At 45.9% G+C, this 13,371-nt stretch overlaps 1 protein-coding gene and 1 long non-coding RNA gene across 5 annotated transcripts in view; both read left to right on the top strand.

Annotated features, from left to right (window-relative positions):
• The first annotated feature begins 6,679 nt into the window (after positions 1 to 6,679).
• The window catches only part of LOC309608976 (glycine cleavage system H protein, mitochondrial-like), a 37,647-nt gene continuing 30,955 nt past the window's right edge, over positions 6,680 to 13,371 (top strand). For 2 of the 4 annotated variants that reach the window (XR_014233175.1, XM_082349751.1), the window contains exons 1-2: positions 6,820 to 7,427; positions 7,995 to 8,034. Coding sequence is in view for 1 of the 4 variants with exons in the window: in XM_082349751.1 (XP_082205877.1) it covers positions 8,026 to 8,034 (9 nt within the window). In the remaining 3 variants the exon portion in view is untranslated. The other 2 variants (XR_014233173.1, XR_014233174.1) reach the window with 2 other exon arrangements.
• On the top strand, positions 8,045 to 13,309 carry LOC309608979. Its single transcript, XR_014233181.1, has 2 exons — positions 8,045 to 11,735; positions 12,058 to 13,309. It is a non-coding gene; the product is annotated as an uncharacterized lncRNA (long non-coding RNA).

Here is a 13,371-nt window from a genome sequence, read left to right as displayed (position 1 = left end):
AGAGGTAAAGCCGGTTCGGCGCTCCCCTGTGCCCCTCCTCCCCGGGAGAGGGGTAAGCCGCGGACGCTTACGGGACTTGTAGTTCCCCTGGGTGCGCGTGAAGTAGGAGGCGTTGCTATAGCGACGTGAAAATCCCCGGGCCCTAGAGTTGCGGCGGCTCGCGCGGACTGTTCTCGTTTCTCCACGCCAACCTCTTGCTATCACTCCAACTCCATTCTTCATTAAACAGTTATTGAATACCTAAGATACGTACTGTCCAGGCGCCAGGAATAACCTCGCACTCTCCCTGATCAGAAATTTAAGGTGCCCTAGGGCGGGGATGCTAGCAGAGAGACTCTTTTCCGGTTCAGGCAGAAACTGGAATACTCTTATGCCCAATGCTGTAAATGTCCCGCATGCTCAAAATCCTGCAGAACTCCCTCTTACATCACCATCTCCTGAAAAAAAACTCAGATACGTGGCTCTCTGCCTCTTTCCTCTTGTATTTCCCACAACCTCCTTACACACTCGGAGTTTTAGGTGCTGTCGTAGAGCTTTACAAACATCTCAAATCAGGGACAATCAATCACCCTTTTAAAGATGAGGATGGACTTCCCTGGTGGCCAGTGGCTAAGACTCTGCGCTTCCACTGCAGGGGTACGGGTTTAATCCCTGGTCCGGGAAGTTCCACATCCTGCAGTGCGGCCAAAAAGGAAAAAAAAAAAAAAAAAAAAAAATGAGGACGATGAGGAAACAGTGGCTCTGGGTTTAGACACTTTCTAACATCACACAGGATTGGACTTTAAGATTTAGTCCAAATTCTTTCCCTATGCTATGCTGTACTCTAATTAACTGAGAATCTAACTGTAATAAGTGGGGCTCAACATATGTTAAATATATTTCTAAATTTGAGGTCCACCAGTAATATGTGAAAGTCTTTCCTGATTTCTTTCTTTTCTTCAACCCTTTCTACCTCCAACCCCATATCTGTGCTATCCACAAAAACTGTTGGTTCTTTTTTAAAAATATTTATTTATTTGGCTGCACCAGGTCTTAGTTGCGGCACGCTGGATATTCATTATGGCATGTGGATCTTTAGTTGTGGCATGTGGGATCTAGTTCCCTGACCAGGGATAGAACCCGGGCCCCCTGAATTGGGAACGTGGAGTCTTAACCACTGGATCACCAGGGAAGTCCCTGTTGGTTCTTCTACCTCCAAAATGTATCCTGTATTTCTCCACCTCTACCACCCTAATACAAGCCACTGGTCCACTGCAGCAGCCCTCCAACTGGTTTCTTGGTTTGAATCTTCATCTTCTTTAATCCAGGCAGGTGATCTTTTAAAATCACAAACCAGACCATGTTCATTCTCTTGCTTAAAACCCCTAATAGCTTCCCCTTGCACTTTGAATGAAATCCAAACAATCGACAATAACCTGGCCCCAGCTTTCTTTTCAACCTCCTCTTGTACCATCCTTTCTACCTTTTGCTGCATCCATCCACTCACCTCTTCTTTCTGTTTTTGACTGCCAAGCTTGAGTTGGCCTCGGGGCCTTTGCACTTGCTGTTCTACTTGTATGCAATATTCTTTCCATGGCTCTTCTCATGGATGGATCTTCATCTTTTTAGATTTCAGCTCAAAGTCACCTCGTCTGGGACCTTATTTAAAGTGGTTGTTCCCTCCCCTCACTCTGTATCTCTTCCCCCATTTTACAGTCCTTTGTAGCACTTGTTTCTCTCTGAAATGTTCTCATTCATTAGTTTACTTGTTTATTGCCTATCTCCTGCCACTGGAATGTAAGCCTCCTGAGGACTGGGACTTAAGTCTGTCTTGTTCTCTGCTGTATTTCCAGAGCCAAAAACATGGACTAGAGCCTAGCATACACTAAGTGCTCAAAGACTAAAGAGCTAGTTAATGAGACTTCAAGGATTACAACAGGCTGCTGCTTTTTTCTCCCTGTTTCTTCAACAAAGATTTTTAAAATTGAGGTATAGTTGATGTACAATATTATATAATTTTCAGATGTACGACATAGTAATTCACAATTTTCAAAGGTTATATTTCATTTATAGTTATTACAAAATATTGACTATATTTCCTATATTATACAATATATCCTTGTAGCTTACTTATCTGTACATAGTACTTTGCCTCTCCCCCTTTCCTCTCCCCACTTGTAACCACTAGTTTGTTCTCTATATCTGTCTCTTTCTTTTTTTTTTTTTATAAATTTATTTATTTATTTTTGGCTGTGTTGGGTCTTCGTTGCTGTACGCGGGCTTCCTCTAGTTGTGGCGAGCGGGGGCTACTCTTCGTTGCGGTGTGTGTGCTTCTCATTGTGGTGGCTTCTCTTGTTGAGAAGCACAGGCCCTAGAGCGTGGGCTTCAGTAGTTGTGGCACACAGGCTCAGTAGTTGTGGCTCACGGGTTCTAGAGCACAGGCTCAGTAGTTGTGGCGCATGGGCTTAGTTGCTTCGTGGCATGTGGGATCTTCCTGGACCAGGGCTCGAACCCGTGTCCCTTTCATTGGCAGGCGGATTCTTAACCACTGCACCACCAGTGAAGTCCCCCGAGTCTCTTTCTTTTTTGTTGTATTCACTAGTTTATTTTTTAGATTCCATATATAAGTGATATCATACAGTATTTGTTTTTCTCTGTCTGACTTATTTCACTTAGCATAATACCTTCCAAGTCCATCCATATTATTGCAAATGGCAAAATTTCATTCTTTTTTATGCCTGAGTCATATTCCATTGTATACATATACCCCATCTTCTTTATCCATTTATCTGTTGCTGGATACTTAGGTTGCTTCCATTTCTTGGCTATTGTAAATAATGCTGTGATGAACGTTGGGGTGCATGTACCTTCTTGAATTAGTGTTTTCGTTTTTTTTCGGATATACACCCCAGAGTTTTAATTTGTAAAATAGGAGTAAGACCACCTCATTGGGTTTTTGTAAGAATTAGAAATAATAAATGTGCAGTGCCTGCCACATACTGGGCAGAGTAAATGGTAGTTATTATCATCCTATTAGATGCTAGGTGGCAGCAACTAGAAGAGTAAACCTACCTAGAAGAATAACTTTTGTGAGTTGCTTAAACTTTTATTAATTTTATAAATGCACAGCCATGAATCTCACAGACAGAGAATCTGCTCCTGGCAAACAAATCAACTTATTCATCATATTATTTAGTGCCTACTCTGTGCCTGGGACCACACTGGACACTGAGGAGACACAGGTGAACAGCTCTGTCCTCATGGAGTTTACTGCCTCCTGCAGGGCGATAGTGGAAACTGAACAAACATCTAGTTCCAACTGAGAAGGAAATTAGCAGGGCACTGTGATGGAGAATAGGGAAGGGAGCACCTGCAGAGGGGGTGTGGGGAGAAGGCCTTGACTTGCAGGATGAGAAGGAGCCAGTTAGGAGAAGAGAGTTGCTGGGGAAAGGTCATTCCAGGCACAGACACAGAATTTAGAGAGGGAGGTGAACAGCTCCAGTTGGCGGGAGAATATAATGGGAAAACTTTAAAGGTTTTAGGGAGGGGAGTAAATTGTTCAGGTTATGTTTTAAGAGCTCACGCTCTGGGTGCTGTGTGGAGAATGGATTGGAGGTGGGTCAAGAGAAGCAGCAGGGAGACCAGTTAGAAGGCTCCTGGACTGATCCAGGGGAAGGACGATGGTGGCTTGGGCCAGGGCAGACTTAGAAGGCATACAGAAAAGTAGAAGAATTTGAGAAATATGTTGGAGGCAGTAATTAATTGTATGGAGTAGGTTTGGAAGAGGAGGAATCCAGAATGACTCTGGGTAAACATGTCAAATGGGTAGATGGTGGGACCATGTTCTGTAGTGGTTAAAAACTGTACAAGGAATAAGTGAGTTTGGGTGGCTGAATAGAGGGAATTAAGAATTCTGCTTGGTCTGGCATGCCTCCAAGAGGGCAAGAAGGCAGCTGGAGCTCACCAGAGAGGCCTGACCTGGAGATGTAAATCCTGCAATTTTTGACAACCTCCCTTTAAGACAGAATGAGAGTCCCTAAATCCATCTTCTCTGTGATGTATTATTTTTCACATCTTAATGCATATATCATTAACAGTAGAGGAAAGCGGAAACCCGAGCTTTCCAGTTTCATGCATTTCAACAAAAGAAACAAAAGTACCAGGCTTTGGGGGAGGGAAGGAAGCTGAGGCAGGACCCCACAGTGACAGAAACTGTTAGCATAAGTTGAAATGGCGGTTAATTAGGAATTCAGTTGAAACATCTTATTAAACACAGGTTGCTAAGCAACAGTGGCCACCCTGGAACAGTGTGACTGTTCCTTCTGCAGTGGAGCTCCTGGGCCTTGTCTGAGCTGTCGCAAAGTTACGCTTGCTTTTTGGCTGGTCTGAGCCATGCCTTTACACACAACCTCATATACTCCCTTCTTTTGGGGGGCTTCCCTCTGTGATTCACTGTTCCTGTCTCTCTGGGATCATTAATCTCTCGCCCTCTGTCAGATCCCAGTAACAGCACAAATGTGCTCATGTGTCACCCATCCTATACAAATAAATCCCTTGAAATCACCTCCTCTGTCCCCGGCCATGGTGCTATTCCACTCCCCAATGTCTTGAAAGAATTGTCTGCACACACTACCTCCACTTCGGCTTCTCCTCACTTCTCCACCTATCCCCACACTCCACCAAAAGCACTCTGTCAAGTTCAAGTACAGCTTCTCTGATGTAGAGCCACATCTTTCTTCTCTCAGTGGCATCGGACATAACCGATGACTCCATCCTTCCTGAAACACTGTCCTTTCTGGGTCCCTCTTGGTTTTCCTCCTGCCTCTCTGGCCAATACTCTCTCCTTTGCAGGGCCTTCCTCTTCTACCTCAACCCTAAGTAATGGTGATCTCCAGGGCTCTGTCCTGGACCTGCTTCTTTTCTCTTTACTTCTCACTGAAGGTGATGTCTTTCATTCCTTTTTAAATTTATTTAATTTATTTTTGGCTGCATTGGGTCTTCCTTGCTGCGCACGGGTTTTCTCTAGCTGCGGAGAGCGGGGGCCACTCTTCGTTGTAGTGCCCGGGCCTCTCATTGCGGTGGCTTCTCTTGTTGTGGAGCATGGGCTCTAGGCGTGTGGGCTTCAGTAGTCGTGGCACACGAGCTCAGTAGCTGTGGCTCGTGGGTTCTAGAGCGCAGGCTCAGTAGTTGTGGCGCATGGGCTTAGTTGTTCTGCGGCATGTGGGATCTGCTAGGACCAGGGCTCGAACCTGTGTCCCCTGCATTGGCAGGCGGATTCTTAACCACTGCGCCACCAGGGAAGCCTGATGTCTTTCATTCTTAATGCTGTTAATGCCATTTATATGCCCCGGATTCCAATCTTCAGCCTGTGTGTTTGTCCTCTGAGTTGCAGACTCATATACCCATCTGTAGAGATAGCTTACATCATAAACTGCAAAACAGAACACTTTATTCCCTTACTGCAAACCTATTTCTCTTCTAGTTTTCCTCATTTCAGTACCCAGCACCATCAGCCACTCAGGAACTTCCTCGTGATTCCTCCCTCTTTATCGCTTACTTTCAATCCGTCAGCAAATCCCTTTAATTCTCCAAAACTTATCTCAGATATTTCCTCTTCTTTCTATCCCTACTGCCACCCCTTAAACCCAGACCACTATCATCCCTGCTCTGGGTTTCACTGAAGCCTCCTAGCTGGTCTCTCTTAACCTATCCTGTAAATTGGATTAACTCCTCTGCACCACTGCTGTGCAGGCTGGGTGCTCGTTTCCATATCATATCACACCTGTCTGGCCTTCCCGCAGTTATTTCACAAGATCTTTGGGGAGAGGGCAAGACGACTCATGTTGAGGTTAGAGAGATAGCGAAGGGCCAGAGTAAGAGTTATTTATCTTTTTTTAATAGAGAAAAAATTTTTTTTTCTTCCTTTTTTTTTAAAAAAAATAATTTATTTTTGGCTGCGTTGGGTCTTCGTTGCTGCGCGTGGGCTTTCTCTAGTTGCGGCGAGCAGGGGCTACTCTTCGTTGTGGTGCGCGGGTTTCTCATTGCAGTGGCTTCTCTTGTTGCCGAGCACGGGCTCTAGGCGCGTGGGCTTCAGTAGTTGTGGCACACGGGCTCAGTAGTTGTGGTGCACGGGCTTAGTTGCTCCGGGCATGTAGGCTCTTCCCTGACCAGGGCTCAAACCCGAGTCCCCTGCATTGGCACCAGGGAAGCCCCCAGAGTAAGCGTTATTTGTTCAAATGATTTACTGCGTGCCTACTGTGCTCTGGACACAACAGCGAACAGGAGGATGGCACAGTTCCTGCCCTCTTGGAGCTTCCATTCCAACATAATCCAAAGGAAAGGAGACCAACGCTTTGCGGCCCCGACAAGGGGGGGCATGGTGCTAACCCCTTTGACACCCGGTCGGCTACCTGTGACTCTGGGAAGGCCTCAGTTCTTCGCTTCATCTGCAAAATGGGATGATAACGGCTAGCTCCTGACCCTGGTGCTCCCCCAGTGGTAGGGGGTGGGGATGCCGCCTAGGCGAAAGGCGATCGCAATAACTGCCCCGCCTCCATCCCCGGAGGGGCAGGGCGGGCCAGTGGGTCACGTGGGCGGGCGGCGCTCGCCGGTTCCCAGCGCCAACCGCTGGCCACCCCGCCCCGCCCCGGGGCACGCCCCCCCGCCCGGCGCGCGGCCTCAGCCTCCGTCACGCCCGCCCCCGCGCCCGTCGGCTGGAAGCCTGCAGCCCGTACCCGTGCAAGCCCGGCCGGAGCGGGGAGCAGCGGCGCGGGCTCGCTGGGACTGCTGGACAGCGGGGTCCAGTCTGGGGGCGTCAGTGACCGCCGTGTGGGGTGGGGGCGCTGGGGTCGACGGGAGAACTACTGAGTTGGGGGCCACAGAGCTGGGATGCCCGCCCCGGGGCTGCGCCCAGCGTGGGGGAAGGGGGCGGCGCGACTCCCCCCCTCCCCCCCTTTGTCTTGGGCTGAGGAGAGGGGCTGCGCTCGGCCAGAGCAATTAGCGCAGTGCCTGGCGCGCAGCGAGCTCTCGAAGTATCCCGACCTTGATTGCAGCCCCAGCGCGGGGAGAAAACAGGAAAGGGAGTGATAACTGGGCTGACAGCGGCTAAGTGCCATTATTAAGCGCCCAGGCTGGCCAGGCGCCGTCACCACCCTTTCCTTCCCGCGGTGGCAGTCTTGGCACACAGGGCGCACGTGTGTCCTAGGATTGTGAAAGAGGCAGAGCTGGGATGCGAACCCGGGCCGTTTGGGTCTTGCCGGCTGCGCTAGGCTGAGGAAAACGCGTTCTTGAACCAGACTTTGAAGATTGAGAAGGTTTGATGGGTGGAGATAACTGAGCGAGCTCTGCCCTAGTTCGCTGAAAGACCTTGGGAAGGCGTTTGATGTTTGAGGGCCATACTTTCCTCCGACGTGAAAATGGCTGGACTTAGGAAGACTAAGAACTAATATGTGAGTAGTGCTTTGCAAAGTGTAAAGCACTTTCAGACACGTTGTCATAGATTACGCCTCACAATTAACCCACCAAGGAAGTGTTTTTATTAGCCTCCCTTTATAAATAGGTGGAGAAATTGTGTTCTAGAAAAGTTTATAAGATCAAGGAGCAGGGGCAGAGCATTAATGTTGAATAAATCAAAGGCTTGTAGGATAACTGCCTTGGACGAGCCATAAAGCTCTGAAACTGAAACATCCTGTGACCTCATCTGAGCTCCTAGCTGTTAGTTTAAAACAATACTTTTGCTGGATCTGCTTGCCCCTTCCCAACTCCCAACAACGGTGTCCCAGCAACCCAGATCACCAGGCCACAGCAGTTTTAACTCTTATTATTTTTTAAATGTTTCCTGGTTTGGGCTGGACCAACTATGAGGAGTCCTTTAGGCGAAGTCAAAACTGGGAAGTAGTTGGATAGGGGGTTGCCTGAATTCTGAAAATTCCAAATGAATGTTTTGGGTTTTCTGAGCAACAATTATTTTGAGGGCATTGGTGATAAATAATAATTTTTGTCCTTCCTATTGACAGGTTCACCTTCTAGCAAATTACTGGAAGGAACATGAGAAATGTAAGTAGGGATTTTGAAATCTCACCTAAAGGAACCGAAATTGTTTATTTGTAGAATAATGGCAGTTAATTTGGTGATACCATTTCTAGGTGTACAGTTAATTGGCAGGTGCTTATCAGATGACCATTTTTGAGGGGTGTATTTACTAATACATGCAGCGAGGTCTAGGCGGGTGGCAGTCCGTCACCACGGACACTGACAGGTACCCTGAGAGATGCTATTTTTGTCCAGTCCCCATTGGCCTGTGAAAGGGAAGAGGGGCCAAGTGTTTTCTACTGTCTGTGATGTGTGTCAGGTGTTTTCTGGGCTATGTCTTATCACCTATCATGTAACCTTGTTTTTCCTCACAGCAAACTTAAAAGGCAGGATGGTTTTTTTTATCCTTTTAGAAATGAGAGTGAAGCTTAGGAAAGTTAAGTAAACCAGCCCTCTTGGTGCCGAAAAAACTTTTCACTAAACCACACTTTTCTCATTGTTGATCGATCCAGGTTCAGAGTCTGTGAATATTTAATGAAAAGCTACTTTTGCCAGGTGCCTTTGAGTATTTTATTGAATCCTCATGACAACCCACCATGCTTTTTGCTCATTTCAGCTGATCACCTTAAAATCAACTAGGAAGCCTTAAAAAAAAAAAAAATAGCCCAACCACTCCTACAGGGCATGAGATAAGCATTTATAAATCCATGGTGATGTTGTAGCCCCTCTTTCTAAATATAATGTGGTGCTCTGGAGACACCAACAGCAGTAATTCCTTTAATACAATCCTGACATCTCAAGAGGGGTGGTGCAAAACAGAAAGTGAATTGCAAGAGCACATTCTTCCACTGACAACAATTAAATCTGAAAATGTCGCTGGTTTCCTGTGATAAGTGCACTCAATATTGATTAGTGGGACTAACCACTCATCTGACACTTGGACCAATTAGGTGTTACTTATGAAAAAACATCTGGTGGAGATTCCAGCATGTCCAGTAAGAAAGGTGATTGGTAGTTTGTTAAAAGGCCTTTGCCTTCAGGTGCTTAAATCTGAGCATTGAGGGAAATAGTGACAGAGGCAGCCTTCAGTCTTTTTTATTTTTGGCTGTGTTGGGTCTTCGTTGCTGTGCGCAGGCTTTCTCTAGTTGTGGCGAGCAGGGGCTACTCTTCGTTGTGGTGCGCGGGCTTCTCATTGCGGTGGCTTCTTTTGTTGCAGAGCACAGGCTCTAGGCGCGTGGGCTTCAGTAGTTGTGGCATGTAGGCTTCAGTAGTTGTGGCACGTGGGCTCTAGAGCACAGGTTCAGTAGTTGTGGCGCACGGGCTTAGTTGCTCTGCGGCATGTGGGATCTTCCCGGCCCAGGGCTCGAACCCGTGTCCCCTGCACTGGCAGGCGGATTCTTAAGCACTGCACCACCAGGGAAGTCCCAGCCTTCAGTCTTAATCCCCCTCGAACCAACCTCCACAACTCAGAGGTTGTTTTAAAAATATAAATCTGATCAGGTCATTTTTTTTCTGCCTTTAGTGGAAAGGCACATTTTTTGTTGTTGTTGTTTTGTTTTTATTCATCCCAGACTTTAAAAAAAATTTTTTATTGAAATATAATTGATTTACAATGTTGTGCTAGTTTCAGGTGTACAGCAGTGATTCAGTTATACACATGTATATCTATTCTTTTTTAGATTCTTTTCCATTATGGATTATTACAAGATATTGAGTATAGTTCCCTGTGCTATACAGTAGGACCTTGTTGTTTATTGGACATTTGTACAATCAAGAAGTAGATCAGTGGTTGCCTGGGGTGGAAGTGGGAACAGGCATTGACTGCAAACAGACAGGAGGGGTCTTTTGGGGTAATTGAGATCTAAAACTGGATTTTGGGGATGGTTATGCAACTCTTTAAATTTACTAAAAATCATTGAATTGTACACATAAAAGAGATGAATTTTTATAGCATGCAAATCATACCTCAATAAAACTGTTAAAAAAATAAAACCCCTTTTTTGTTCCCCGTCTCTTACCCAGTCAAGGCCCTGAATGCTTGGAAGTTGTCCACCCTCCAGCCTCTCCCAATGTGCCCACCATGTTCCTTGCGTGTGAGCCATTCAGGGCTGATTGCAGGTCTTTGGATAAAGATTTGGTCATCTCGAGGCCTTTGCACATGCTGCCCCTCAGCTGGACTCTCCCTTCTGTCCTTATCTGCCTGAGAAGCACTTTACTCTCTTCCTTCAAGACTCAGCTTGAGCATTTCCTCTGCCAGGAAGCTTTCCCTGATTTTTGCAAGCCAAACCAAGTGACATTGCTATTATTTTAAATTTAAAATTTACACATCCGGTACCCTCACCAAACTGAGCCCTCTAACCATGATCTGTTCATGTCTAGAGCCCAATAGGTGTGACGCATAGAAAGATTGTTGAAGAAATACCTGTGTTGTCAAGATCACCCTTTAGAGCCTACCGTATCCACATATACAGATGGGGAGTGATCCATTTGTCTGTTCATTCGTGAATATTTAGTGCCAAAGTACTTATCCCTCTGGATTCAAAAATGATTAAGATGAGACACTAGTCCTCAAGGAGTTCCCCATCCAAGTCCTGACCCTGCTCTGTCTAAACGGAGTGGTCTCTGACAGGTTACTTCATCTTATGTAAAATGGGTGTGGAGTAGTACCTGCATCACAGGTATGTTGAGAGGATTAGATGGGTTTTTACTGGTAAAGATCTTCAGGCAGGACCTGGCACAGTAAGTGCTCAGGGAATGTTAGCTAGTCCTACAGAGCGTGGTGGGCTAAGGGATCAGGGGACATATTCCCGGGGAAGGTATCACCTCAGCTGGGTTGTGAAGAATAAGTAGAAATTACTTTTTTCTCTTTACCCTGAAGCATGTTGAGTGAAGTTTTAGATACTTTGTTAAAAAAAAAAAAAAAGACTATCAGCTTTACTGTTGACTGGGAAGGACATGGGGACAGACAGGCTTAACTCATTTGTACACACACAGGCAAAGATGAAGGACTCTGACCTTGGTGGAGGTACCCATTTTCATGGTTTGCCCCAGCCTCAATTTCCTAAGAAATCCTGTAGAAAAGTGTGGTGCAAACTGGAACTTATGTGCTGAATTCAGCCTGCAAAAGTGTTTTGTTTGGCTGGTACTGTGGTTATAAAATTTTTTGAAGTAATATTTAAATTTTACAAAAAATAATCTGGATTTTCAGCTTTTCTTTTTTAAAAAATTAGAATATATGGGGACACTGGTGCCTACACGGTGGGCAGCACTTGGCTGGGACTGCTAGCTCTGTTTCCTTTAGACGGCATTTGTCCTCTCCAGCTTGCCAGTCCCCACTGTTTACAACATGCATGCATCTGTGCTGGCATCTGACCACTGAAAGCATGTAAGTCTGTGACTGCTGGCTTGGAAGAAACTCTTGTTATCTATATAGTGTTCATCACTGAACAGAGCTACTGCCCCGGATACCTGTCTCCTTACTTTGTGGTTTAGAATGGACAGTCTAGGGCAAAGGATTCCTAAGAAACCATTTTCTTCTCCCAGTGCCAGCCCCCTGCTGACCAAGGCCATACTTCTTCTTTTTTTTTTTTTTACCACCTTTGCTTTATTGCTAAGCACTTCAGACAGACTTACTGATTTTGGTGGTGCCTTTTTTTTTTTTTTTTGGCTCACGTTTTATTTTATTTATTTATTTTTTTATTGGACTATAGTTGATTTTCAACGTTGTGTTAGACCATACTTATTCTTTTTTTTAAAATTTATTATTTATTATTTATTTATTATGTTTATTTTTGGCGGTGTTGGGTCTTCGTTTCTGTGTGAGGGCTTTTTCCAGTTGCGGCGAGTGGGGGCCACTCTTCATCGCGGTGCGCGGGCCTCTCACTGTCGCGGCCTCTCTTGTTGCGGAGCAGAGGCTCCAGACGCTCAGGCTCAGTAGTTGTGGCTCACGGGCCCAGTTGCTCCGCGGCATGTGGGATCTTCCCAGACCAGGGCTTGAACCCGTGTCCCCTGCATTGGCAGGCCGATTCTCAACCACTGTGCCACCAGGGAAGCCCCCATACTTATTCTTAAACATGACCCATCTCTCCAGGGTTTGGGAGCATGTAAAAAACAATGGATATGGAGTAGAAGGCTTGGATCTGTTTTTTTGTTCTGTTTTTTAAAAAATTTATTTATTTATGGCTGAGTTGGGTCTTCGTCGCTGCATGCAGGCTTTCTCTAGCTGTGGCGAGCGGGGGCTACTCTTCGTTGCGGTGAGCGGGCTTCTCATTGCGGTGGCTTCTCTTGTTGCGGAGCACAAGAAGCTCTAGGCGCGTGGGCTTCAGTAGCTATAGCACGCGGGCTCAGTAGTTGTGGCTCACCGGCTCTAGATCGCAGGCTTAGTCGTTGTGGCGCACGAGCTTAGTTGCTCTGAGACATGTGGGATCTTCCCGGACCAGGGATCAAACCTGTGTCCCCTGCATTGGCAGGCAGATTCTCAACCACTGTGCCACCAGGGAAGTCCCTAATTTAAAAAATTTTTAAAATTCTTCTCCCATGCCAGCGTGGCATGTGGGATCTTAGTTCCCCGACCAGGGATTGAACCTGAGCCCCCTGCAGTGGAAGCATTGGAGTCTTAACCACTGGATCACCAGGGAAATCCCCCTGTTTTAAATTTTTATTATTAATTTTGCTATATCTTTATTTTTCTGATTTTCAAACAATACATAAAAGTACGTAAAATGGAAATCTATCCCCCCATACCCCATAATCACTATTAGCAGTCTGCTGTATTTTTTGCACTTTTTTTTTTTTTTAACATTTTTATTGGAGTATAATTGCTTTACAATGGTGTGTTAGTCTCTGCGTTATAACAAAGTGAATCAGTTATACATATACATATGTTCCCATATCTCTTCCCTCTTGCATCTCCCTCCCTCCCACCCTCCCTATCCCACCCCTCTAGGTGGTCACAAAGCACCGAGCTGATCTCCCTGTGCTATGCGGTTGCTTCCCACCAGCTATCTATTTTACGTTTGGTAGTGTATATATGTCCACGCCACTCTCTCACTTTGTCACAGCTTACCCTTCCCCCTCCCCGTATCCTCAAGTCCATTCTCTAGTAGGTCTGTGTCTTTATTCCCATCTTGCCACTAGGTTCTTCATGACCTTTTTTTTTTTTTTTCCCTTAGATTCCATATATATGTGTTAGCATACTGTATTTGTTTTTCTGTTTCTGACTTACTTCACTCTGTATGACAGACTCTAACTCCATCCACCTCACTACAAATAACTCAGTTTCGTTTCTTTTTATGGCTGAGTAATATTCCATTGTATATATCTTTTGCACTTTTTAAAAGCTACTCTGCACTGAGTGCTCGA

The sequence above is a fragment of the Balaenoptera borealis genome (assembly GCF_965194805.1).
Source record: "Balaenoptera borealis genome assembly, chromosome: 13".
Lineage (NCBI taxonomy): Eukaryota > Metazoa > Chordata > Mammalia > Artiodactyla > Balaenopteridae > Balaenoptera > Balaenoptera borealis.
The sequence above is the reverse complement of the archived record's forward strand: the minus strand, read 5'-3'. Positions and strand labels throughout refer to the sequence as shown.